The 26,982-nt window shown below is 49.5% G+C and overlaps 2 protein-coding genes across 2 annotated transcripts; both read left to right on the top strand.

Moving 5' to 3' along the window:
- The first annotated feature begins 17,392 nt into the window (after positions 1-17,392).
- Positions 17,393-22,050, top strand: LOC107051973. The gene is made up of 3 exons (XM_040653067.1): positions 17,393-17,603; positions 17,829-18,300; positions 20,946-22,050. Exons 1-3 carry the CDS (start codon positions 17,393-17,395, stop codon positions 21,316-21,318), a joined length of 1,056 nt encoding a protein of 351 aa, XP_040509001.1. The 3' UTR covers positions 21,319-22,050.
- On the top strand, positions 18,752-20,547 carry LOC121108988 (basic salivary proline-rich protein 4-like). Its single transcript, XM_040657377.1, has 2 exons — positions 18,752-18,871; positions 19,248-20,547. The coding sequence occupies exons 1-2, from the start codon at positions 18,831-18,833 to the stop codon at positions 19,849-19,851; spliced, it is 645 nt and encodes a 214-aa protein (XP_040513311.1). The 5' UTR covers positions 18,752-18,830; the 3' UTR covers positions 19,852-20,547.
- Positions 22,051-26,982: the final 4,932 nt, after the last annotated feature.

Here is a 26,982-nt window from a genome sequence, read left to right as displayed (position 1 = left end):
CCAGGGAAAAAGTTATACTTCGAGACTATTAAAATAATCAACATGGGTATTATTTTATTCAGCATTAACCTTTATGTTTTATGTTAAATGACAGTGAAACTGGTGAAACACAATCCTTCCCTGGAGTAACAGTATCCAGCATTTCTTTCATCTCTAAAGAGGCTTCTTAATATCCTGCAATCCTAAAAATGCTATTTCACCCCACTGCGGGTCAGATTTAATAACAGTAACAGGAGATAAATGGATTGGGCTCAGAGGAGCCTTCGACAGCTCTACAAATGGGAGGCACCAGTCTCTGCTCTCTGGGGAGAAGCCTCATCAGGAGACAATAGAGGCACTGTAGAGGGGGGCCTCTGGGGACTGAGCTCTTCCCACTGAGGATGCAGTCCTGCCCAGTGGGGATCCACTTCTTCCCACTGGGATCCACTCCTTCCCCATTGTACTCATTTCTACACTGGCAGCTCTGCCACTCATCCAAAGCTGGTAGTGATGAGGGTGGCAAGGATGTAACCAACACCGAAATGTGTGTGGTAGCTTTGAAAAACAAAGGCCTAAGGTGCCTCTCCGCTGAGGCTTGGACTCCGCTTGGACTGCTCACACTCTCAAGGCAGTGACAGTTATGTGAGAAACAGACCTATGCAGCTGCCTAAGCAGAACTGCCCCTGCCCCTCCCCTCCCCCACATGTTCATGGACCCCAGGCGCACCAACACCATTGCCTGGGTACCCAGCAGCAGCGTACCAGAGGCCACGGGAAAACGACGGTCCCAGGGGATTAATAAACAACTCCAGAGCCATTCATGAGTAACATATTGCACTGGACAGAGAATAAATTCCTAACCCACAGAACTGTGGGTTGCTCCTCGGGTAGCAGCACCCAGGTTAATGGCACACAGTGCCGGCCACTTGGGCCATCCCCAGGTCGTGCTACCCCTGGCCCTGCTTAGCCCTGCACACATGCAGCGGCACACAGCTCCTTGAGCGATTAAATCGCCCCAGCGTACCGGGGACAGCCTCCCTCCCCTGCTAAGTGTTATTGACAGCCCCATCAGAGGGGTGATGTATCGGCATCCACCTCAGCCCCAGTCAGCTGGGCCAGGGGTGACACGTAGTTGCCGTGGCAATGGTGGTGCAGGGCCTACAGGGAGGGGCATGGCGGCTGCCCGGCGGCCATGTTGGCAGGGCCCAGTGGAGGGGCCTTGTGCCCTCCCATCGATCTGCCAGGCCTCTGTGCTATCGACCGTTCCAATTTGCAGGAATTTATTGTATCGATGCGGAGCTGATTAACATTTTGCACCAGAGCGGTTCAATACAGGCTGGTAACAGCTTTTAATGATTAATTGACTTTTATGATTCTGGCTCTGTGCTGTCAGCGAGCTGTGAACGGCGGGCATGCACTTCCCCAAGCCGCTCTCCAGTGGCACGGGGCAGTGATTGAGTGCCTGGGAAATTAGTGTCCTTGCTGTCTCATTTTATGAAAGATAAATGCTATGACATTTAATTCAGACCTTAATTTAGAACAGAACTAAGCAGATCATTTTGCAATTTAATCATAAACAGGTAAATATCAAAACTTGTTTAGCATTTCACAAGTTAGGTGGACAGGCAGCAGAGGTAAAGTGAAGTAGGCAGCAGAAGAATGGCAGAGGTAGGGTAAGGTAATGAGACTTGGAGCAGCGGTGTTTTAATGATAACGGCAGTATGAGTGCAGACAGTATCACATTCACATCTCAGGTTTGCTCTTCCCACATGGCCATCTCTCTCTCTCTCTCTCTCTCTTATAATTTTATTCACTGTTCCTACGCTAGCTGTAAAATGAGGGCTTCCGACACATGACATGATACATGAAAAAAAAAAAAAACCCTCACCTACAGTTAATCTCTTACCTAAAACAAACATAAACATTATGGAAAAAAAATGCAAAGGAAAACAAAAGTTTTATTTTACTCCATAATAACTGGGAAAAAAAATAAAAGATTGTCTGGAAGGCTGCGTGCTGTCAACTTCTACCTTTCTGCCTTCGTATTTGTAGCCTATTCCTCTGCATTCACTTTAATTAAAAAGATTTTAAGTTTCTTTTTAAATAACTGTCTAAACAAAATGTCATATTATGCATGTTTGTATGTACAGAAGCTAAAATGGCATATTTTGATCCTCTTTGAAATTTTGTTCTCTGCCTTCTCACCACTCCATCATCTACAGTATTTGTGCTGCTTTGCAGAGAAAATGAGGACACAATGGGCCAGATTCTTAAATCATTTAGAATGATTTAAGAATGATTTAAGAATGACTTAAGAATGATTTTCCACTCTGGAAGAGCTGGAGATGTGCCGAATCTCCCCATTTGAGGATTCCCTTGGCACAAGGAAGTTCCCAGCTCGTACAAAGCTGACAGAGCCAATTCCTATGCCATCTGTTCCCACACAACCTGTTTAGAGGAGTCTAGTAGAGGCAGAGTAGGGGTGCAATTGAGGTATTTTTGCATTTTCTCTCTTCCTTTCCAAGCGACCCCATGGGGGCTGTAGCTGACCTGTTAAAGTACATCATGAATCCCAGAAACAGAAAGCTATAGCAGGCTGCCTTGCAGTGCTCCCCATCCTTTAATGCTGCACTCTGTGTTCCCTTTGTAGATTATCTGGGATACAGCAAGGATCTGTGCAGAAGAGGCCAGCTTCAAAAGCTCTTCTTTTTCAATCTGAATCACCTTATGGAAACAGCTGTCAAGATGCAGACAAAGAGTTAAATTGCAAAACTGGTTGGACAGTAAACTCAAAGGAAAGTGAGAAAGGGGGCAAACTTCTGGAGATGAATGAGTGCAGCCACATCTTAACCCTGATCAGGAGAAGTCAGAAGAGCTTGTCTGATAGCCATCCTCAGTGCTGTTGTGCCAGCTTAGTTACCTGGAAGGGGATGCTTAGCTCTTGAATCAAAATTCACTGTGCTGAGTAAGACAGCTAAAGCTCTGTGTACACTGGATGTTTGCCTATGGATCTACCCTGATGAGCTTTGTGACCCCCCTGGAGCTACGATCAAAAAGACATGTACTCAGGCATAAATCTCCACTGGAAAGCACAAACTATCAGTCAAGAGGTAGTAAGGGATGGTTTTTTAAACCACTTCTCAGTTGGTCTTGCTTGTTATACTACCACCTGACAGGAAGAGCGTTCCTCTTTCTCTTCAGGACAAAGTCAGGCAGTCTGGCGGTGAAATGGGTTGCACTGTCCCCAGAATTGAAGCAAGGATGGAGAACCCAGGCAGTCAACCTGTATCAGCAATGAAGTGGTGACTGTGTGCTGAGGAGCAGCCTTGAGATGTTGTTTCTTTGCACTGTTTTCTTAGCAATGCCATTCAGATACTTAGTTCTGTCTGTCAGCCTGAGCTTCCATGAGACTGGTACATTTGGCATGTGACAGCATACCACACTGTGCATGGGAAAGACCAAGAGGTGCCTTGAGAACATCCCAGAATATGGTTTCATTGCCCCAAGAGAGAGAAAGTAGAGCAAGTCTCCAGGGCCACTCTGGCCATAAGAAGGAAGGGGAGGCAGTGAATGGTGGGAGAGAGCTGTACTTGGATATCACTGAGTGACTGGAGGAAAGACTGCTAATCTTGGGAGGAGAAGCATACTCAGAGTGGCACACTCTGACCTCTCACTTCATGTCATCAGTCAGCCTGCTTTTTCAGGACACTGGTTAAATGGCTGTTAAAAGAGCCCATTATAACCTGGGCAAAGGTCAGTCTAAGCCACAGCGTTCAGTTTGCTTGTTCTAACAGCCAGCCTTCAACAGTTCTTGAGTGTGGCCGTACATACTGCCTCTCCACTGACCCCACAATTTGAAGATCCAGCCTAGAGTGTGCAATCTGACTTTTAAGATCAGCAATGAAAAAAATCCTGAGTTAGGTCACAGGCTTGGGGTGAGTTCTGACAAAATGTGCAAGTAGATAAAGCTCAAATTCCCTACACATTGACAGCACTTAGAAAGCAATCATGCGTAGATGAGTGCATTGAGACATGCCAGCTCTTGCCACATCTGGTGACCTAGCTGCAATCCCACAGCTATGTGACTGTACAGCTTTAGCACTGAGCTTGAGCTAACAAGCCTTATCTCCTGGACCAGAATACCATATATCCATGTGGTCTGGACTGTGGACAGAACAGACCTGTCCATCTATACGCATGAATGTAAACACGCTCAGAATGCTCACAGCAAACTAAGCGACCTGCCTTTGGAGCTAATAGGAAATCCATCCAGGGAGTTTTGATCCTCATCAGAGCTGCAGTCAAGTATGTCTCGAACATCAGCTTCTGAACTAAGCTCCTTCTCCTGGCCTTAGCTACCTAAGACGCGCATTTTGAGACAAGTATCTCTTCACTTTGTGCCCCAGAAATGGGACTCCCAAACCATCTCAGCAGACTCTACACCCATACAGAGAAGGTGTTCTCATTAGAAGGATTAAGGTGAGAGCGAGAATGAGAATGCTTTTGTTTTCTCAATATCAGCTGGGTCGCTATGCAGTCCACAAGTCATAGCTCATGTAGTCAGAGGAAGTAGAAAGGACTGTTTTGAGTGGCACAGGTAATGAGTATTCCCACTGAGAATGGGAAGCTCTGAACCCTGGTTTTCACACTATGCCTGTCTACATGCAATGCAAAAGCAGTAGCTTGCCTTTGCTCTGTTTAGTTCCATGACTCCCGACTTTTCATGTGCACCATGGCTAACTTCACTATGAAGTATGATGTGGTCTTCTCCCCTGCTACCTCTTAACTCTCAATGAGAGTCCCCTTAACAGACTTTCAAACTCTAGGCTAAAAAGAACAGAAAACTTTTATTTCCCAGAGAGTTCCAGCTGCCAGGCAATTGCACAAAAGGCAGACAGAAGTTATTGCTTTTGAAAGGAAGTGGCTGCAAATGCTGAAGCCCAGAGTGTATGAGACTGTGCTAACGTGGTATTTTGCAAATGGAGGTGAGCCTATTTTGTCCTTTTTCCAAGCAGGTGGGGAACTTCTTTATTGTAAGCTGATCCTGAGCTAATGCAACTACACAGCTTCAGGTTCAGAAGCTTCTAGCTAGTACCATGTGCCCCAGAAAGCAAGCTGCGGGGAATCTCAGTCGTTGTCAAAATCCAGAGTGGTTCTGCATTCTGGTCCTGTGCACTCAGTAGACCTCCTTAGTTCTGATCAGCAGGGTATAAAGTAGGGAGGGCCCAGCCAGTGAAAGGAAATAGGAACATGGTTCAACTCCGCAGTCCTGTAGCAGAGCCAGTTCAGGACGTAAGACAAGCAAGCTATTGCTTTGCCTACCTCCTGTTGCAAAAAATAATAAGGAAAAAAAAGAAAAAGAAGTCATAGCACTGCTTCAGGAAGAGCCCTGGAAAATGAGGCAGAAGCCTGGGTTGCAGGGCAGACACTGGTGCCTATGTTTCTTTATTTCCCCAGCAGGACCAAGAGCCTTGTTCCCCTGACCTCCCCTGTCCTACCCCACATTCTATCCCTGCCTGCCCTGCATCCTAGTGCTTTCTGCAGCAGGGAAAGCCATGCCCCAGCTCCTCACCTCACAGAAAGGCTGTGCTCCTGTTCACTTGATCAGGCTCTGGATAGGGCTTGCTGTATTCATGCAGTAGGACAGTACTGGGTACCTCAGGAAGTCTCATCTAGCAGTGTACGTGCCTGGGAGGTGCCTAATGAAGATGGGCAGGATTTTCTGAATGACTTTCCGTATGCATATACATTTTGCCCAAGTTGCATTTTAGGTACATAGAAGACAATTTGGATTCATGTCCATCTTCATCATCTGATGTCAGGAGGAAGTTCTGTGTGCTTACCTGCAAAATAAGTCTTTTTAATTCCTGCTCTTTAAGTAGAGAAGGTGAGGAAGCAGAAAGTGTCCTGAGTTGTCTGAATAGGACTGCAGAACACAAATCAGAGTAGGAGAAGGCAAACACTGTGGGCAAAATCTCAGCCCCACCGAAGAAAGACCTTGGCCCAGTCTCACTGACTTCAGTAGCTTTCTATTCTGTGGCTGGCCAACCATGCAGCCCTTTCACTTGCACAGCGTTAATACATCGTATGACTACTACAGAGGGCAGGGTGCGGCCTTCCTCCTTTTTATTATGGCATAGTACACACATTCTGGCAAGAAAGCAGCTTCTCTTTACATTAGGCTGTGTGCATCAGGAAATGTAGGAAGAATATAATGTTGTTAAGAATGTGGTTCTCTCACAAGTTAGAACGACTGGCATTTATTCTTTTCCCTACCTACTCTATTGCATTTTGGGCCATGCATATGCTGCATTCACTAAATATTCCTCTATTTAGCCTCATATTTGTTTAGGTGCACAGCTAGGGATACTGGGGGAGGAATGTGGCAGACTGCATTTATGGTGAAATCTTTGATATTTATCAGTTCAAAAATAGCACAAACATTTTTTGAGCTAAAGTAATACGCAGCGCTTTGCCAAGGCCAAGCATTGTTTTCCTGCAGCCACATGCCAACTATTCCTCGATAAAATTCCACACATTGTCCTTTTAACGAGTTCAAAGGGTATTTACCAAGTGTAATTTCCACCTGTAGGCACTGTTTTAGTTTTGATTTTATGATTCCTCTTCCAGATTTACAACAGAATTTAATTAGGCTTCTTATAGATTTCTTTGGCAATTTTAGAATATATATATATATTTCTCCTTCTTGATTACGATCCCCTTTAGCTTACTGGATGTCCCAAATTATAAGCTTTGCATGGAATCAGTTGCCTTTGGCTATGTTTGGTATTATGTTACCTTCTGTTCAGTTAACGGTGTGGAGATAGGCCATAAGCACTGGAAAAACCTCAAAGCTCTCTGCTGCTGTTTTGAAATTGAGAAAGCAGAAACATAATTGCTTTTGTTGGATCACAATCCTGAATAGCAAAAGACTTTTTAAACATCTGCCCTTCCTTTGATTGGCTTTACATCTTCTCTCTTTTTTGTCTACTGTTCATTATTCTGCATTTTGTTCACTAATGAAAAATTCTATCCATGACAATATTTTCATATGCTGTAAGATGACTGGGATTCAATGCATTTAATCTGATCTAGCCCTACAGAAAACCTTAATAGAATGTGACAATATATGTTAATTCTATGAGGTTTGTATTTCCTTCTTGCTCGTGTAGTATCTGATCTGTCCCGCCTACAATCTCGGTGCAATCTCTTGCAACCCTGACTTTTAACAGAGACAGAATCTGACTCCCGGGATGCATTTGCAACACCTATTGAAGTCAAACAACACTGTGTAGCTGCATGGGAAATAAATTCTGCTTTCTTTGTCACTGGGACCTTGATCCCATTCAAATCTGTGGCAAACATGGCATTAGCTTAAATTCCACCAAGGTCAGGCACCAGAATCGTTCCACTTTACGTGGAATTCTCTTTGATGAGAGGACTCGTGCGTGTCCCCAGGTGTTGACTTCCCTCCCCCTCTTTATCACTCATCGAATGACTCGATACATCTCTCTCTCTTTCTTTTTTAAATACCGCTGTCAAATACCTGCCACGATATTAGCATTCATTCCCAGGGAAATGTAGCAGCCAGAAATAATGCTGATCCCCGAGTGGACCAGAATAATCTGTTCATTCTGCAGGGAATAGCTATCCTTATTCAATAATAATATTGAAATTAAGAAATAACATTCCGTGTTTTAACATGGGAAGACAATACAAATAAGAGGGGAATTTCCTAATGAGTCTGTTATTAAAACAGTGTCTAGAGGAAACCTGAGCATTCAGTTAACTGAAATGTGTCCTTTTTTTTTTTCCTGGTTTGAGTACAATATTTGACATCGATACCGCAAGTATTTTCAGCGCTACCTGGGAATAAGGGGAGGATGAAGGCAGGAGGCTTTTGAAAAGTCACTTCTGATTTTGCTCATTTAAAGCCTGAGTATTTCAAAAGCAATGTGGGCCAAATTTTCAAGTGTTGATAGTCCCCAGTTGGATCCAGTTTTTCAGAAAGATTGCGTTCTCATTTACACTTCTCAATAGAGCATTTTTCCACAAGTGCTCAGCAGCCAGCAATTCTTTCTGGCCAGGAAGCCATTGAGAAATCTGGTCTTCTTTTTTTTTTTTTCCTAGAACCTAGAAGGGAATGGGGAGCACTGTTGCAAATCTGTTCTTTAGACAAGTTATACCTGATGAGCCCGGCTCTGAGGAAAGAAGTTTCCTCTCTGAACCTCTAAATGCAGCAGGCAGACCCAGCGTAGCACTGGCAGAGGTAGCTCTGACAGAGTTCATCTGGAGACTGGAAGGGATGGAGAAATACCCATAATGCCTCCTGGAGCTGTGCAGTGTATGAGGACCAAGATTTCCATGAACACCAGAGTGATTCCAGAAGCCTAGTTTCCAATGGAGTCAGTTATTCATGGCTGACTGACATTTTAAGTGAATTATACTGTTGCTGCGGTGTGAATTCCACCCTTATCAGACATTAGAGAATCCACAAGGGAGAGCAGCCTCGGCTCTTGGGTGGATTCCCTGATACCTAACAAGGTATAAAATCTGGCTGAAGCATCTAGTCTCTCCCAGGTGTATCGTCTCTGTGTTGAATGAGAGCTGAGCGTGGGCTGCAGCCTTTCTGCCAGTGGGAAAACTGTTCAGCTTTCTATTTTCACAAAAATTTATGAACTTGATTATCTCTGAAACCTCTAACTTTCTGCCAGGTTTAGCTACAACTGTCCAATGGGTTCAACAGTTATTAGACAAACATGCACTCAAGCCCGTATGCGTTGTGCAATTATATGAGCTGTGCTTCCTTACGGAGCGAGTCTAAAACACTCACTGCTAAACTCTGAATGACTGCAGCCTGCTGTGTCTATGAGTGTGTTGGGAAGGCTGTAATAAAGGACTTGATGGAAAGAGAAATAAATTATTCTGCATCTCCTATGCGGGAGCATAGCCATCAGTCGTGTGTTTCCTCCCTTCCTAGCCGTAGGGTTCCCCCCATCAGAGGTGACCACTGCAGAGCCCCTTTGGCAAGGAGTGCATCTGGGGGCAGTCAGGGGAGCTGGAAGCATTCCTGGCCGCTCTGCCAGTGTGAAGGGTTGGCAGAGCTTCTTGCAGTTTCCTTTCCCATGAGCAACTAGAAGCAATCAAATACAATCTAGCCCTCATTATTTGCCGTTAGTTTCTTTGATTGTGATTTGGAAATACGTTGCTAAGGAAAGCAAAAACCGTGGTTAACTGATTGATAGAAAATAAGAGTCATAGAAAACATCTGGAGAGCCAGATGAGTACAAGCCATTGTTTAGTTTAATACCCTTATAATATTTGCTGCAAACAGCCAAGCTGAAGGGTGGATTCTTCATCATTTTTATTATGTGCTTATTCAAAAATATTAATGAATAGGCTTTGACGGCAATGTTTGATCCATGCCCTTTTGCCCAGACATTACCATGCCTTGGCTTCCTGAAGCTGCATAATGCCAAGTTATCAGAGCATAATATCAAAATTTAAGAACGGTCATACTGGACCATACCAATGTACCTCTAGACCCTTACCACTGACAGTGACTAATAGCAGATGTTTAGGGAAAAGCACAAAGCCAAAAAGTGCAGCCGTTATTTCCCAATGCACCCTCCTCGTGCCTACCACTTAGTAGCTCAAGAAGAGGCTGAGGCAGAGGTGGTGACCTTGTGTTTACTATGACCAGGTGGATTTCATTCTTCTGGGATTCTCCCCATCAGTCTTTAAAGGCAGAAGCAACAAAGAGCTTATGTTTCACCTCAGAACGTAGAAACACAGAAGGAAATACTACAACTGGAAATGTTAAATGTCATCCCTGGGAAATGGGCTCCACCAATTTGAAGAAGGACGTCTAATCCTAACTTGAAGAATGAGAGAATATGCTTCCAATTTGAGCTTTCACTATTCACTCTTCAGCTAATCGGATAGTGATTTGGCATCAGAAAACGGGAAGAAATTGAGTGGGAGCAGAGTACATCTGCCCCAAGACTCCTTTTGGGTGGTCAGGAGGAGAGAAGAGCATTGCAAATTTGCAAAGAATCCTCCATGGACCCAAAAGGACAGGTAAGTGTTAGTATGTCTCCATGGGGGGAGGGGAGAGGAGAGGAGAGGAGAGGAGGGGAGAGGAGAGGAGAGGAGAGGAGAGGAGAGGAGAGGAGAGGAGAGGAGAGGAGAGGAGAGGAGAGGAGAGGAGAGGAGAGGAGAGGAGAGGAGAGGAGAGGAGAGGAGAGGAGAGGAGAGGAGAGGAGAGGAGAGGAGAGGAGAGGAGAGGAGAGGAGAGGAGAGGAGAGGAGAGGAGAGGAGAGGAGAGGAGGGGAGGGGAGGGGAGGGGAGGGGAGGGGAGGGGAGGGGAGGGGAGGGGAGAGGATGCATTTTTTCTTACATTTCTTTTTCATTTCCTTACATATTTTCCAGTGTTCCAGACTCAGCTACATTCTAGGTGGGTTTTTATAACTTAAAGTATTCAAAATACTAATATTTCAGCAATGGCTGCTGAACATTTGCTGAGCCCTCAGCTCAGACGTACTGACTCCCAAAGAAGTTCTATGAGCAGAAGACATTCACTAGAGCATCTACTGTAGCCTTTTATAATTTAACATGGTCTGGTACTGCCCTTTCTCACATTGCATTTATTTTTAGCCAAAACTGGTGTGGTCCTAAAGCCACCCCTACTGAACCCCTTCCAAGGCAGGATGGACATGGTGTAGTCCCTGCTGTCTGCTTTTCCATTAGTCTTTGTTCACTGCATGTGAAACCACTTGCCAGCAAAGCTACACTAATATAATACCAACAGAACCACCCCAGTGGAAGCATTTTGATGAGCAAAATAACATATCAGCAAAAAGACTTACTTTCCCTCCCTGATACGGTTCTGTCTACCTCAGGCAATTATTTTCATGCATCTGACTGACATAGCAAAGATGGCAAAACTCTTTGCATAGACAAGAAGTCCTGAGGGGGGAACAGAATATTCTCTGTTGGCTCTGGTTGCATCTGTGTTGTCTCTCTGGGCTGGCTGCTTGCATGAGGGAGTTTGCTTTTAGAGTTGTATTACTGGAGATGTGGTGCAGATGTCATTATCATTTTTAAATTCTTTCCAAATATTGCTTATTTAAAAATAGCACTAGGGTCTAGAACTTCCTTATGCTACAGGAAATAAAGAGTAAGCCAAAAAAGTGCTTTGAGAAAGATCAACAGATAGCCAAAGGACTGTCAGGATTTGACCACTGGGACATTTTCACTGAAAGAAGACCTTTTTGAAGGACAGACTCCATTGGAGAGGCTGTGGAAAAAGCCTTCTGAAAGTAAGCCTGGCAGAACTGATAAGCAGAGCTTTCAGCAGAGAAATGAAGGCTACAGAGTCAGAGACTTGAATAATCTCCATGTGCCCATCAAACGCCAGAGGAGAAAGCCTAGGTACGTGAGGATGTGCCAAAGGATGAAGACATTTCAGTGTTCAGAATGGTGAAGAATAAGAAGAAAGGAAGTGTAAAGTGTGATGAGAGCTCTTTCATGTTGGCAATACATTGTCAGGAGCAGGTCCTAACAAAGCTGTGGTATGGGGCACAGGAATATTTAACAACATTATATGTACCCAAAGAAATAGAAAACGATGAACTAAACTGTCAGGTCATTAAGCGGGACAGGCATATATGCTGGTAGCACAGCAGAACAGCAGTCATGGCTGGAACACTGGTCTCAAAGTGTATGCGTTACCCAGAAAGGCAGAGATAAAGGTGAAGTTTGTGGCAGAGAACCAAGTATTAATGATATGAAAATCTAAGAAGAAGAACGTGTAGAAGGGATAGCATTTGCTCCAGTTGAAATGATTTCAGGAAAAATGGCAAAAGAGAGTACTTGGAATTTACATCTCCCCTGATTTGATTCTGGTTGTGGGTAAAGTAAGCATTAGAGGAAGAAGTCCTTTCGGGTTAGTATCATGCAGGGAAATTCTTACCTTCCCAAATACAGATTGAAAAATAAATGCCACTAATAATGATAGAATACAGACATTTCTGGATGTAGTAGTCAGCAAATTTCTTAATAAAATCATCAGTAAGGAGTGATGCTCTTTCAGACTTGCTTTTGGTAACTGATGATTGTAGCAAAAAAAAAAAAAAAAAAAAAAAAAAGCCTTGGCTCAAGCAGCCAAGGACTGACACTTCCTAATAAAATGGAATAAATAAATGAGCATATTAATAAGATTTTACATTTCAAAAGGGCAAATCTTGGTAAATTCATTGAATCGATTAGTAAAGTCAGACGGATTGTGGAGTCCAGGTATTAAATTGTGGGAGAGGCCTGGAGCACTGATCTGGATGACTAAAAGTTATGGGAATCTGAGGAAGAAGCAAGAGAGAAAGCTTAGTTGTGTAAGTACTTCAAGAAAGGTATTAGTTCATGTCTTTTAAAAGAAAGGTCAGGTGATAAGCAGGAAGTGAAAAAAGTGTAACAGGAAAGATCGTACCAAAGTCCATGAGAGCTGTCTTAGGCAAGATGATACCCCAGGCAGAAAGAACAGAGTGAATGCTGTCTATTCGCACTTTACTACAGCATTTGACACAGCGGCACAGAAGACATTTGTTAGGTGGAGTTCTGAAGAAAAGCTTATATCTAGTAAGGATCTGGCTCACAGCATACAGACACCACTGAGAAAGGCATTGCAAGGCTAGAGAGAAGTAATTAGGAGTGTTCTTCAAACTAAGTGTGGGGACCAGTCTCATTTAATGCTTTCATAAATGGTTGAGTGTTAAGTATTAGAAAGGGACTCTGAGATTTTTGATGACACAGCACTGGGAGGCCTTATCAATACAGTGAAAAGCATATCAAGACCCTGAGGAAAGGTAAAGAAGAAACAAAGAAGCACACACACACACACAAATGGGGGAAGGGAAGGGAAGGGAAGGGGAGGGAAGGGAAGGGAAGGGAAGGGAAGGGAAGGGAAGGGAAGGGAAGGGAAGGGAAGGGAAGGGAAGGGAAGGGAAGGGAAGGGAAGGGAAGGGAAGGGAAAGTCAGGACTAAGTCTGGTTTCACCAATTGCTCTGAGCTTGTATGTGAGCAGAAGGACCTGGCCAAACTACCCAAGGTGACTCTCCTGTTGCAGTGTGACCCAGCCTTCAAAACAAGTAATAAAAATCAAATAAGAAAGAGTTACAGAAGTTCAATCCTTTAACACACACAGAGAGGAAAAAAAGAAAAAAAAAAGGGGGGGGGGATCTTAGCACCCTGAACAAGAAAGTTTTGTTTCAATGGAAGCACTGTAGAAACATGGCTAACATAACCATGAGGAAATAGGAAGAGGCCTGAGTAACCTGGCTTGTAAAGCTGAGCAAAAAATGCGGACTGAGAAGATAGAAGCTAGCCACAGACACAGCAAGGTCACAAATCAAAAAAAATTTCCTACCTTTTGGACACGTCAGTCCTGCTGTGAGACTCGCCTGTCCTGAGCCATGGCTCTGGCAACTGTCTCATTTTCAGCCAAGTGCAGACTGTTCTGGATGCTGACTTCCCCAGGCCAGGTGTGACTGATCTCTCCATATCCCACCTGCATGTACCCTTGGAGTAAAATACTCAAAAAAGTCTTTGGAGAGTATGTGTCTCTTTCACCACAGCCCAGATCAGTGGCTCCCTTGCCTTCGTTGCTTTCCAGTTAATGGAGTCTCACTAACTAGGAGAAGAGAGAAAATCTGAGAGTTCATTATAGTGTAAATTTAGCTCTGTACAAGTTACGTGTGCCAGCACCCCAGTGTAACCACATAAGAAGGTATTCTATATGTTCTGCCAGGTTCCATTTTGGGTTTTGGAGATCTTTGTTTTGTTTTGTTTTTTATGACCAGTCTCATGCTGCTTGGCATTTCCTTTAGTGCCTGGCTCCTAAACTCATACGATTAAGGAGAAAATATTTGAACGAAAGGGAGCCCCATTTTTAAAGGAGAGCTCATACAAGAAATTCAATTTTGTATGGTCAAAACACAGCCACAGACAGTAGCAATACCTCACATTGACTAGTTCCCAGTCCCTGAAAAGTCTCTGCCTGCACTGGCCATAGAGAGGTAGGAGGAAATCCATCTCCCTGACTTCAGCCATCTGGTCAGGTCTCTGTAACTAAGCTAGGAGCTGGGGCTCCTGATTCAATCAACAGAGCAACACAGACATCTTCAAAAGGCAGCTCATCCCTCCCCTTGGTAGGCGCTTAGGTTAGCTGGCATGAGTCTATCTCACCCCACTGATGGATACCAAGGGATCCCAGACTTGGCCAACACATTAGCAGTATATGGCTGAAGCTCGTGAAGATAAATCCCATCTGCAGTCAGTGCTGGATCTGATAACTGCGAAAGCCACATTTGAAATGCAGGCATTGCTTTTAGAAAAAGGTATCAGAAACTTATTGGAATCAGATGTTCTCCATAAATGGGCAGTCCTAAATGGGGGGAGGGGGGGAGGAGGGATAGTAACCCCTTGATTGTGAAATTACATGATTACTGAATGAATATGATTCTCCAACAGGCTGTTTTTAATGTCTAGGTTGTGTTTCTAATGAAGGAAAACATGTAGTATCGCTGATCCATATCACAGTGCTCTTGCTGTCTGCTATCAAGAGTAGGCAAGCCCTAAACACAGGATCTTTCAGATTTTTATTCATACCTGCAGACATAAAACCAGAAGGTTGTTCTTTCTTAAAATCAAAATAGTCTCTGTGCAGTGTATCTGATTCAAACCATATTGCTAGCAAGGTGGAACCTTGAAATCATTAAGATTTTTCTATGGTAAAAGTTAAAGATTAGAGGGCCCTGAGGAAACAGAACACACGGGCCAAAAGTTTCAAATCCAAATATTAAAGATAGCCAGCCAAGTCAAAACATTGGCATCTACATGAAGGGGTCGTGAATTACAGAGGGACCGAGCACCCACTGAGCCTATTTATTCCCTAGCGCTTCAGAAAACTACCCCAGTTTTAAGTAAATACCATCATGTGGATGGAGCCGCTTCATTTTTGTACAAAGGAATTCGCATGCTCTTTGCCTTATTAGCGGGACCCCAGAAGGGCTGGGTCCCTTGTCTTTTTCCACCAGAAAGGGAGGAACGATGAAAGCAGGCTTTGAGGCTGACAGAATTATTTTCTGTTGAATCAGAACTAACCCTCAAGGGGGGAGGAAAAAAAGAAGGGAAGGCATCCCACAATTCACCAACGGCTCAGCACCAAAACCGCCACAACCTCAGCAGGACGGGGATCAGAAGCTTAGGATGGGCTGACCCCTCTGAGCTGCACAGCTGCTCCTGCCCATGGTCCTCCTGGGACTGCCGTGAGAAACACGTTGCCTTGAGTTACCTCAAGGAGCTGAACTCATCTTTCAAGTATGAGAAAACTCACAGCACTGAAATGATTTCAAAGCCGAAGCTTAACTCCTTTGAATGATAAAACCCTGAGTTGCTCTGGATTATAAAATAAAATAGGTGTCATATTTTAGATCAAAATACAATCTTTATGTCCCACCTGAATATTGGCTACTGGAGAGCCGGAGGCAGCTCTCCCTCACTAAAGCCAGGGGACCCTTCCTCACCTGCAAGGTGTGACAATGAAAGGTGACCCTGCCATCCTTCAGTACGCACTCCTCATGGCATGGAGGCATGGGGCACCTGGAGGAGCAGTGCTGGGGGCTCCTCAGTTTGAAAGCCACCGGGACTGCTGTCCTCTCTGCTGCTCTTCAACTGAGAGTGGAGGAGAACCTTTTCCTTCCTCAGTTTAGAAGATCCCCTCAGCTGAAACCAATACTTCATCTTCGCCAACGTAACCACAAACCCGGGCTCCTCTGCTGTTGCCATCCTTCGCCAAGCAGCGTGGCTTTGGACAAGGCACAAAAGATTTGTCTGTGCACACCTTCTCGACTCACAGTATAGAGAGTGGCCGTGCCAAACACAACATCGGGGATGCCAGCCCCGGGCAAGGCACTTGAAAGTTAAGTACTGAAACAACTAACTTTTTAGACATGCAAATCCTTCGCTGGATGTAGTCATAAAGCTCTCTTCTTAGGTGGTTAATGAACTGGAGTGTGGCTGATGTTTTGTGCTTACTCCGAGACACCCTACCCTCCCTATAGGAGGTTGTTTTGTTGCCCGTACCCCTGAAATTACATTCTTGTTTCAGCGCAGGCAGAAATAGCTCTTCCTCCCAATTACAGAACACGACAAGAATTCCCAGGCACAAGAATGAACGTCTATTCCCATCTGAGGATACACATTAAGACTTTCCATTTTCTTACCTATAAAAGCAGTTCGGTGGCAGCGCTTTACTTCATTTTAGCCGTGTGAAATTCGCTTTTACAACGTGGAATAAGTGTGAGGATGTTATTTTTTAATTACTAGCGCTCATGAGGTGTCAGAAGTTCACAAGGGATGGGAATTATAAAATCACAATTTCACCTTCAAAAATGCACAGTCTGGTGCAATCGGGCCACGCAGGTGAGAACTGATCAGGCAGTTGTTACCCACACTTAATTGTCTGGTTTATACAGTGGCCCGTGGCATGGCACCCTCTGAAGGGATGCATCCTGGGCACCTTGCACACCACGTCCCTTCTGGTGCGTGGGAAGCTTCTGCTGTACGTGACAAAGAAGGGGAGATCGCCTACATCTGCTTCTGGCTGTCGGGAGGCTTCAGAGCTTGTTTGAGGGGTTTTTTTTTATGCACGCTTTGTTGCTCTTCTCTTCAGAGCGTGTAGTCAAACAAGGTGGGTAAATCCCATTTCCAAACGGCGTGGGTGCCATTACAGATGTTTCGGATATGACATCAAAATAAGTAGGGATATAGATACTCGGTATTTTAGTATGGGCTGAGGTCCACATATAACAGAGGACTTAGGCTTATTTGGGCTTTTATAAAAGTCCCCGCTGGTGCTTGGAGGAAGCCAGGGCCTCACGCAGCAGTTTGCAGCCTGAACACTCGGGGGGCCCTGATGTGCCTCAGCAGTGGCACGCTTGGGAGTCATTGGGTGGGTGTCAGTGGCACACAGGTGTCAACATCACATGGGCCAATGTAACCCGGCTACCTGAGTCACATGGGAGTGCCGCATGGCGGAAGTGATACCCAATGGCACTGGACAACTTGGGCTGAAACATCAGGACAGTTTTAGAAGGGGTGGTGCAAACAGAGGTTGCATTAGCTGAGGCTGCACTGGCATTTTATGACCGGACACACGGACAGCAAGAGCTCTGGGCTGCTTCGGGCCTCCCTGCCAGCATGGAAGAGATATGCAACCACCTCAAAACTGCTGCGTGCCATAGAAGATTCTGCACTCGTAACAGAAATACAGGAGCAGGGTGAAAGCAAACTTCAAACATAATGAAAAACCCCTACTCTGCTTTGGCAGAAGATACTGCATTCCCAGATTCTCGCTTAAGATGCTCGGGGGTGGCAAGAGGCGCAGAGTGGCAAGCACGTGGAGAGGCCTTATTGGCCGAGCCGAGCCGAGCCGTGCCGTGCCACGTCGAGCCGTGCCGTGCCATGCCAAGCCGAGCCGAGCCGAGCCGAGCCGAGCCGAGCCGAGCAGCCCCGCTGCGCTTTGCCCTCGGCGGAGCGGCACGGCACGGCACGGAACAGCCTCCGCCTCCCGTTAGATGGCGCTACAGACTTTCCAACCACGTGTTAAAAAAAAAATATGGAGTAGGAAAAAAAAATGTAGTTGAATTGTCCGAAGCGGGGGAGCGGCGGCGTCCGGCAGCGCGATGCCTCTTCCCCACGGGGCTCGCCCGGGGCCGCTCGCACCGCGCAGTCGGGGCTCGGTCCCGGGGAGCCGGGGCAGTGCGGGGACGAGGCGAGCAGAGCCCCGGCGGTGAGGTGGGGACGTGGGACGGCCTCCTCCTCACTTCTTCTATCCCAAAGCTGCGTGGGCCGTCTGCGGAGCGCGTCGGGCCTCTGCCGGTTGTCGTTCTCATCAGTTCCGCGCGTACCCTCGGCGTTCGCTTGTTTGTTCGGGGTGGGGGTTTTGGGAGCCCCGCGGTCGGGGACTTCGGCGGTGCCACAGTCCAAACGGTCCCGGCGGTGCCCCCCGGCCGCCCCTCTCCCCGCCCCGCCGCCCAGCTCCGTGGCTCAGGGCAGAACCCGCACACACCCCTCCCGTGCCCTCCGTTCGGCTGCGAACTTTCCGCCGGGGTGAGTTCTCCTTTAAGAAAAGGCACGGCTCCTTCTGCATATTGAACGCTGTTCGTCTGCAGCGCGCAGATGACGCGGGGCCGGAGCGGGACGGCTGGGGCGTAAATCACCGCTCTCTGCAATGGCCCCAGCGGGGAACCCCGTGCCATCGCCCCATGTAAGTCAGTACCGGGGGCTGGGAGGGGGGGGAGGGATGCTGGTGCCAGGCGGGGCGCTGAGCAGCCTCCTTCCTATGGCAGCAGTGATAACGCTCTTTAGGGCCGGACGTCTCGTCGTTTATTTCCTCGTCTCTCGGTTTTCCGCACTCTGGTGCCGCTCAGCCCGGCCACGCGTGGCTCTGAGGGGCGGACAGGAGGAGGGTGTGGGGGCTCCTCCCTGCACCCCCCCCCCCCCCCCCCCCCCCTCGTGTGTGCATGTGGGCTCCGGGGCTCTCTTCATCCCCGGGGAGGGGGGGCAGGAGGAATCGTCACCCCCCGAGCAGCACGGGGCTCGCCCGTCCCGTCGGGGCTCCCCTCCGCCTACGGGGTCAGCGTAGGGCTGCGCTCGGGCCGAGGGAGGGAGCGCGGAGCGGGGCTCCCAGCGGCTCTTACAGAACGAACTCGTTGCAGTTCGCCATCCGAAGCGCGGTGCGGTGGCGGCGTGCCTTCAAATTGAGTCGCTTCTCGGTCCGCGCTGGGAAAAGCAGACATGTGTCCTCAATTGTGCCGTATGAAAAAAACCCGACTAAGGTACTTTACGATTCCATCTGGAGAAATTAAAAGCCCGGAGCTGTAATGTTTATTCTTACATAGTTTACAAAAAGCAAAAAGAAAAAAAAAAAAAAGAAAAAAAAAGAAGGAGGGGGGAAATGTGTGAGACACATGTCTCCGCATAGAACCAAAGTGCTTTCCCTTCTGGTTAAAAAGTTGCATGCAAATGTTTTCGTTTGAGCTCTCGCCGCCACCTGTACTTCTGCTCGGCGGCGAAACTTTTCCCGGCGCTGGTGCGGAGGCACCGATAGTCCTTATTAATGAATTAATTATTATTATGGCTGCTGAATTGACTTAAAGTGCTTCGGAGGCCAAACTAATCCATGTTAATCAGTTACAATTAATTGTGTTTCAGCTGCCGCTTTAAACACGCTTTCCAAGAAAGGGGAGAGAGGAGGCTGCGGGTGGGGAGGGGGACGCTCGGGTGTGCCCCCCCTCACCCCCCTCCCCCCCCCCCCCCCCCGGCACCACGAGGCTTGGGAGAGCGGCACAGCCCTGTCCCGGTGCCCACGTCGAGGTGCGCAGAGGTGCGAAAGGGGAACTTCGGTGCCAAAGCGCCGCCCGGAGCAGGGGATGCGAGGTCCCGGAGGAGATTTCCCTCCGGAGTTTGCGTTGTGCAGAGCGACAAGGAAGCATCTGGGGGCAGCGAGGCTGATGTGTGCCCCGCGGAGGGGCCGCACCCCTGCCCGGGGCTGCTGGAGGGGGGAGAGAGAGAAGAAAAGCCCCGCAGGGAGCAGCAGCGTTTGGCTCTGAGAGTGGGGCGAAGTCTTGGAAAACCCCGGGGGGGGGGGCCGAGCACCGCTTGCCCGAACCCCAGGGGGGAGCCCGCGGTCGGGGTGCCACTCCTCGGCCTTTGCCTTAGGAGTGACTGCCCCCAAAGTGAGGGACGTGAGGAGGGGCGAGGGATGGAGAGCGGCCGCTCCCCGCCACCCACGCCACGAGGGGTCCCCAAAGGCTGAGCTGCCTAAAGCACAGCGCTGCCCCCCACCCCTACCCCACCATTCAGTATGATTCTTCTTATCTTTCTTTCCTCTCATGTGAGTCTGCCAAATGGCAACTGAGGAACTGGAGTCTGTCCCGTCCTCTCTGGAAATTGGGTTCTTGGCGATTTTTTTTTTTTCACTTTTACTTTTCTCTTCTCCCACTCCGACTCTTAATGATTCGCCCTCCTCTGTGTTTTGCTGTCGTTGGTTTTGTTTTCTCATCTCATTCACTCCGCTCAGCCTCTGCTGAAGACACCGAATCGCCCTCGCCCTGCGCCTGCGGACAGACCTCGGTGGAGAGCGGCGGCAGAACCCAACCGCGCAATTTCTACCTGCAAGGCAGCAGAGTGTACAGCCCCCCACTCCCACCCCGCATCGAACGCAGCCATAACTCAATGCAAACTGAGGGGAGAGGCGTTTTCCACGTGGCAGCAGATGATGGAGGAGATGTCCCACTCCTCTCCGCTGCTCGTACCGCGTGGGGTCGTTCCCTCCGGCTGCGGCGGTGCCGTCCTTCTCGCAGAGGTGCAGGAAACAGATTCCCACCTTTGGTCTCCCACCGAAGCGAATTGCTTTTTGGCTCAGCGCTCATCCTAACCAACTTTCTCCCCCGTGTTTATTTCACTGGTTGCGGCCGGCAAAGAAAATCAAATAAAATAACGCTGAAACGTGCTTGAGTTCTTGGAGGCACTTTGTCGTCGAGGCAGCTCTCACGCGTGAGCTGATTGCCGGGATCTATTTGCATGCAGCTGCGAGCCCGCGGCCCGGCTGCTGACCGCCGCGCATAAAGGGCCGCGGGGCCGCCCCAGCGGGGCACGGCCCGAGGGCGGGGGCAGGGGGCGGCCTCGCCCCGCGCTCCTGCCGGGTGGATAACTGCCGGCACGGCCCGCAGCGGGACGGGGCCCCCGGTCCCGAGGCTGCAGGTGCGGGAGCCACAACGAAAGGAGATCCCGCTGGCCCTCCCCCCAACGCGTGTGTCCAAGGGACGAGGGCTGCTAGCAATCCCTCGGCGGAATTTGCAGCGCTTTGAAAATTCCACTAGTTTTGATGCTCTTTTCCCCTCTTTTTAGCTGCCTCCAGCCCAGAAAGGACCAGGCGGCCCTCCACATTCGAAGCGAGGGCTTTGGTACCAAACCAGCCCCCCAACCCTCTTCCCCACGCACACGCACGCATTTAGAGGACGGATCCGGCTGCGCCCAGGACCGCTGCGTGCCCCTCCAGGGGCCTCCGTCCGCCTCGGGCTGTGCCACCGCATCACCTCCATCCCCTGAAGGTTCCCCGGACCGGAACCTACTCCCACCCGAACCCAACGCGGACAAAAGCAGCAGCCCCTCTGCGCGGCTCCACGGGGAAACCCCCCTCCCCACGCAGGGGCAAAGAGGAGACCCCACGCACTCTCTCAGCTCCACGCAGCCCCTCGGCCGCCCCACGCCGCGCTCATAGCGCCTGAGACGGGTAGTGGTGGTGGTGGGGGGTGATCGCCTCCCAGTTGCCCCCAGCCCCGTGGAGGGCCCCCTGGGGTAGTGGCAGCAGCGAGAAGCGCGGGGAGCACCAGGAAGGGACGGAGCCGTCCGCTGCTCCGTGCGGAGCGGGGGGAGGCTGTCCTCTTGGCTTTGGGGTTTGTTTTCCAGTGGATTCGGGACAATGGCCGGAGAGTATCACTCGTTCCCGTGGGCAGTGCCTCCCTGTATGGCGCGAGGATGCAGTTGGGGGCCGAGGAACAAAGCGTATTAAGGTAACGGGTCCCCTCCCTTTGTTTATGCCATTGTTCGCGACGGGACTCCGTCCGGCCCCGCTGCGAGGCGTTAGCACGGACCTGGCCGAGGAGCAGCACCATGGGAGAACCCAAAGCAAGCCCACCGCCACCGCAACAAGGAAAGCACCGAGCCCAAGGGCTGCAGGGTACGATCTGCCTCCTCGGGGCTGCCGTCCCCAGATATCCACCTGCCGTCCTGGCGTCAACCACCTCCGCATCCATCGCCACCATCTCGGGGAGACGCCGGCCCTCAGCCCGGCATCAGAAAGAAGGGAAAGAGCGTTGCATTCACACGCACGCTGCTTGAGCGTGGCAGAGCTCTCACCATCTTCACAACAACAACAGCAACAACAACAACAAAAAAACCCTAACCAAATAATTCTCTTAATTACAATAACCTAACGGTAGCAGAAACCTGAGCGTTTGTTGACTCATTTTCTTCTCCTCGAGGTAGCGGATGGTATTTAAAGTTCAACACTTCACACAGCGCCTTGTTTAGTTTAATTTCCCCGACCATCTCGGCGATTTCAGCAAACGGAGTGAAGAATTTTGGTACACATTTGGGTATGGATCTGCATAAAATACAGAAGAGGGCAGAAGTGGGGAGCAGAGGTTTTCTGGTTTTAAGAGGAGAAGGAAACGTGTGTTTGCATGCGCGTGTGCGATGGGGGTGAGAGTGAGAGAGAAACAAATGGAAACCCTTCCACGTCAGTCTGTGGCTTCAGCGTGGACTCTGGAACAAACATCTATTGGATCTCTTTGAGCAACGTCCCGCTCGGGCAGATGGGGCCCTGTTGTGAATGAGAGATCCAGAAGATGAAAGAAATGTGTGCAGATCCAGCACAATCCTTCAGCCATCCATTCCTCTCACCACCCCCCTCTCCCCCCCCCCCAGCCCCTTTAGGAAGATTAGTTTCAGCTCTGCTTTTCTGGGCCCATTTTCTGTCGAGGAAGGGCTATCACAGTGATCAGTGCCCAGCGGTTCTCATTCCTTTTGTACGTGGTAAATATTCGGGTTGCCTCGAACTTGGCGGGGAGGTGGAGAGCGGATCCCAAACCCAACCTCTGGTGTCCACCTCTTCTGGCTCCCACCTGCACGCGGGCGGGTGGGAAAAACCCCAAAGAAACAAAGAAAGGCAGCCGAAAGAACCCCAGCCCCACCCCCCAGCCCCCTATAACCGCGCACTCGCTTTGGGTATTTCAGCTTTGGACAAGTGGTCTACCTGGCTGCGTGCGACCAGCCAGGAGAGCGGCGGAGCTCCAGCTGGAAGCAGAGCCTGCAGCTGAGCGAGCACCGCGCATCGGCCCGACGGAGCTGGCAGCAACGCGTCGCCGAGCACTTCCAAAACTAATAACAAAAAGGTTACTATATATAAAAGCCTCACTACATCCCACACCGCCTCAAGTTGTTTAAATTTCGAGTTTATGCACATAAATATAGCAGCCGTGCGGTTCCCCATTAGCCAGCCCTTGCTTTTTTAAAGAAATTCATTTCAATTTGAAAGGATGGCTCCGGACGCAGGACAGTCAGCAGTGCTTGGGGTTTCTGCACTCAACCTCGGGACCTCGGAGAGAAATAGAGTCTGTCTGTGCCATTTCACGCGCACATCTCGGAGCCTTCACATTGGGTTTAGGAGCGGGCCTACCAGAGACAAGGGCTCCATCCTCAGCTCTTCTCCCCTTTTTAATACGTTTCCCCCTTTCCCATCCCAGCTCCCTCTGAGGAGAGAATAGTTCTGCTGGCACCCCGTGCGTAGACCTTGGAGGGCACGGCACAACTGTGGGGCCTGAAGGCACCATCCCCATAGGCAGCAATCCTACCCACAGGACGGTGAGGGAACACGTGGGGTGCTCAGACACCTGGCATTGGAGGCCTGAAAGCCACCCCAAGCTGCCACTAAGGAAAGTCTGTTCCCAAACAGAATGCTCTGTGAAGTTCAGTGCTGCTGTCAAATGGGTTCCAACCGTCCCAAGCCTACAACAAAGACCTCCACTTGGTATATGGCCACTTTGCCAGTGAGCGTGCCTTGCTGAACCCCTCTGTTTGCCTTGGAGGTGTCACGCTGATGGAGCGCTGCCTCCCTGCCCCTCAATAGGAGCAATTCAGGAAAGTTCTGTTTAGCTTTTTGCCCGTGTAGCTGCAGAAACATGTGCTATCAGAAACAAGCCCATGTTGGAAGGTATCATTTTCAACATGTGAGTGGGAAACATACGCACTGGCACAGTCCTACTGCTCTGTAAGGGCTGCACTCAGATTTTGGCTTTTAGTCTCAACTCTGTTATGGAGATGCAAAATGGAAGGGAAGGTGCTTATTTGTGCTGCATCCTCGTGATAGTCGTCCTATAACTGTTAGGAGGAGAAGCCAAACACTCTGCTGGAGCTCTGGGTGAACCCGACACTGGGGGGACTCGAGGCTTCACAGGTTCTCACTTCACTGCCTCTCTTCCCTTTGGATTTGTTATATAGGATTTTTTTTTTCCCTTTTTGTCTGCTGTTCTGTGTTTTAAAGTAAGGAGAGGCCAAATCCTGCTGGGAGAGCTCTCTCCCTCCATCACAAACTCACGTTTGGAAAATGCCTCCCCCCTCCAAGCCAACCTTCCCCTTCCAGAGGAGAAAAGCAAACCTTTAAGCAGAGCCATGGCGGGGGGGGGGGGGGAGGGGGGGGGGACCCCTGGTTCCTTGGTGACCTTCCTGCAGACAAACCCTGTGGAAAAACACATCTGCACCCAGTCCAGTTTAACGTGGTTTGGGGTCCATACAACTGAGGATCCATTTTAGCACTTTCGAGGGGTAATAATAATAATAGTCATAATAATAATAAAGGAGCGGGGAGAGAAAGTTTGGCTTTAACCGTTTGCTGCTGAAAAAGGCACCACAAACAAAGCCTCAGCTGACAGCATTATGAGTGTGCCTATCCCACAGGCAGCCCTTTCCACGAGGGAGGGGAGCAGAGGCACACAGTGGCACCCAAAAAGCTCTGAGCGCTGCCAGCAGCACCCTGCGCCCACACCACGTACAGTGCCTGGCCTGCTGGGGTGGCACACAGCAACCCAGGTTGGGCAAGGGAGGTTTGGGAGTGTTGGAGGCGCACATACACACAGAGGGCTGTGTGTGTATACATCTTTATATATAGATCTACATGTAGGTGTAGAGCCTATGTTTAAACCCTCCTATATATACACACAGCCCTCCTCGGATGAGGTCATTTTCCCATATAGACGGGATTGGGTGCGCGGTGCCAACATCCATCGCCAAGATCCTCTATCTCCACAGATCTGAGACAGCACCAAGCACAGCAGTGGAACTACACTGGGGAGATACACACTCGAGACACACAGGCTGTATGAGGGGTCCCTCGGGCTCCTCTCCTACCCGAGCACCTGCTCACCCCATGCCCAAAGCCAGCTCGGAGCAGGGCTGGGGCTGCACCTTCAAGTTTCCGCCCTCCATACCTTTCCACAATGACGCTCTCCTCTATCGCACCGTGGGTTAACACACAGATACATCTTCCCCCGTGGCTCCAAAGGTCTCAGTGTTTTTGGATTTGGGAAAAGCGCTGAGGGCAGGGAGGAGAGATGCTGCCTGAACGCAGCGCTTGGGAAGGTTTCGCCTTCCAGCTCCCGGTGGCACCGGCAGACAGCTCCATTAAAAAAGTGGTTTTCCAGTGCTCTCAAAAAGCCGTTATTTTTTTTACATCGCTTTTAGGAAGATGGATTAACAAAACATCGCGTTTCAAGCCACTCTGATCTGTAATTAAACGGAGGAGCCGGTTTGTATTCTCCTATGGCTTTTACAGAAGTTGCAGTGATCCAAAGTCAGGTTGCTGTGTCAGAGTGGCATTTTTATTAATGAGAACACAAAAAGCTTGCATATTCTTAGCCCGGCTTGAATTTAGTTGCTAAGCAACCGCTGTATGGTAATTCATCCGCGAAATTTAAATCTTTCAGAAAGGACGCTGCGCTGTGCTCAGTGCTCGCCACGAGGAAAACAACCGCGTGGGACCCGCGGCAGCTGCCGCCCCGCCGCCCTCCGCCCCGGGACGGCCCCGGCCCGGCTCCGCCGCCCGCGGGCTGCCCGCGGATGCCCGGGAGGCTGCGGGAAGGAGGCGGGAGGGACCCCGCCAGCGCCGCCCCGTCCGCCCGAGGCCGCATCCCACGCGTGGGCGCCTCCGGCCCCCGGAGCGCGGTCCCGCTGCTCGCTCGGAGAGCGGCCGGCCGTCACCCCTCCGCTTTTTTTTTTTTTTTTTTGTCTCGCCAAAGAGTCTCGGCCAAAAAGGAGCTCCCTACTGCTGTGTCATTGACACCGCGGGGTCGCTCGCTGCCTTTCTTTTCGCCTTCCTCGAGCCTCTCGTTGAAACCTGCGCCCTCTCCATTATTCCAAAGCGCAACTGAAATTACCGCGCGGGGAGCCGGAGCTGCGGCTCTGCCATCCGCCCCGCGCTGCTCTCCCTGCCCCGAACCCACACCCGGGGCCGCCACTTGTTGCGTCCCTTTGAGTCTGAGACACGGAGAGGACGGAGGGCCCCCGCCCGCAGCCACAGCCCCGCGCAAACGGGGAGCGATGCGTGCGCACCTGCACAGATGTACACAGCAGCAGCGGCTTGGAGGTGTCGGTCATTTATTACAAAAATAAACGAATAAATACAGCAAGACGTTGTTGCTTTCGACGGGATAAATGTTTTACAAATATATAATTTAAGGGGGGAAAAAAAAAATCGAGCCGTTAAAATCATTTGAGATGTGACGCTTCTCGATAGAATAACCAACGGCACGTACCGCTTTTCGTACCGGAACCGATTAGTCTCCATGTGAAACCATTCGCACAGAGCAGGTGACGAGCACCGCGGTGCGCACACACGAGGCACGGAACACGAGGGCTCTTTCGGGCTCATTCCAATGGGAACCGCCGCTCCGATACCAACGCGGAGCCCTTTGCTCGGCTCCGAACACGCGCGGCCGGCGGCTGCAACGCACCTGAGGGGACGGAGTTGGGGGGGTGGGGGGGGTGGGAATGAGGAGCATGAAGTGATTCCCACTCGGGATGGCCCGGGCTGAGCGATGGGAACTTTGTGGGACGTTGGCTTTAGAGGGGAGGAAAAAATGATGATGAAGAGGAAGGGAGGAGGAGGAAAACGGTACCGGCTCAGTTCCACGCAGAGAACGCTGATATTACAAGTGAAAATAATTACTGGGTGCATTAGGAGATGTGGAGATACACAACAATATTTTCACTATTTACACGTGCAACGATACGAGCCCGAACGCAGCGCCCTCAGCTCTCACCTATCCCGGTTATCTCTGACGTTCCCAAATACATTCAGAAGACTCAGTTGGGGGCGGAGGGGTGGGGG

This window comes from Gallus gallus, chromosome 1, assembly GCF_016699485.2.
Source record: "Gallus gallus isolate bGalGal1 chromosome 1, bGalGal1.mat.broiler.GRCg7b, whole genome shotgun sequence".
NCBI lineage: Eukaryota > Metazoa > Chordata > Aves > Galliformes > Phasianidae > Gallus > Gallus gallus.
This window is presented reverse-complemented; position numbering and strand designations above follow the sequence as displayed.

Bases quoted from the DNA above. Each gene is read 5' to 3' on its own strand.
- LOC107051973 (XM_040653067.1), top strand. From the start codon at position 17,393: ATGCTCGGGGGTGGCAAGAGGCGCAGAGTGGCAAGCACGTGGAGAGGC. The intron at 17,604-17,828 runs GTTAGATGGCGC...CCCGGCGGTGAG, and splicing joins CGGAACAGCCTCCGCCTCCC to GTGGGGACGTGGGACGGCCT. The intron at 18,301-20,945 runs GTAAGTCAGTAC...CCCTCTTTTTAG, and splicing joins ACCCCGTGCCATCGCCCCAT to CTGCCTCCAGCCCAGAAAGG.
- LOC121108988 (XM_040657377.1), top strand. From the start codon at position 18,831: ATGTGTCCTCAATTGTGCCGTATGAAAAAAACCCGACTAAG. The intron at 18,872-19,247 runs GTACTTTACGAT...ATTGTGTTTCAG, and splicing joins ATGAAAAAAACCCGACTAAG to CTGCCGCTTTAAACACGCTT.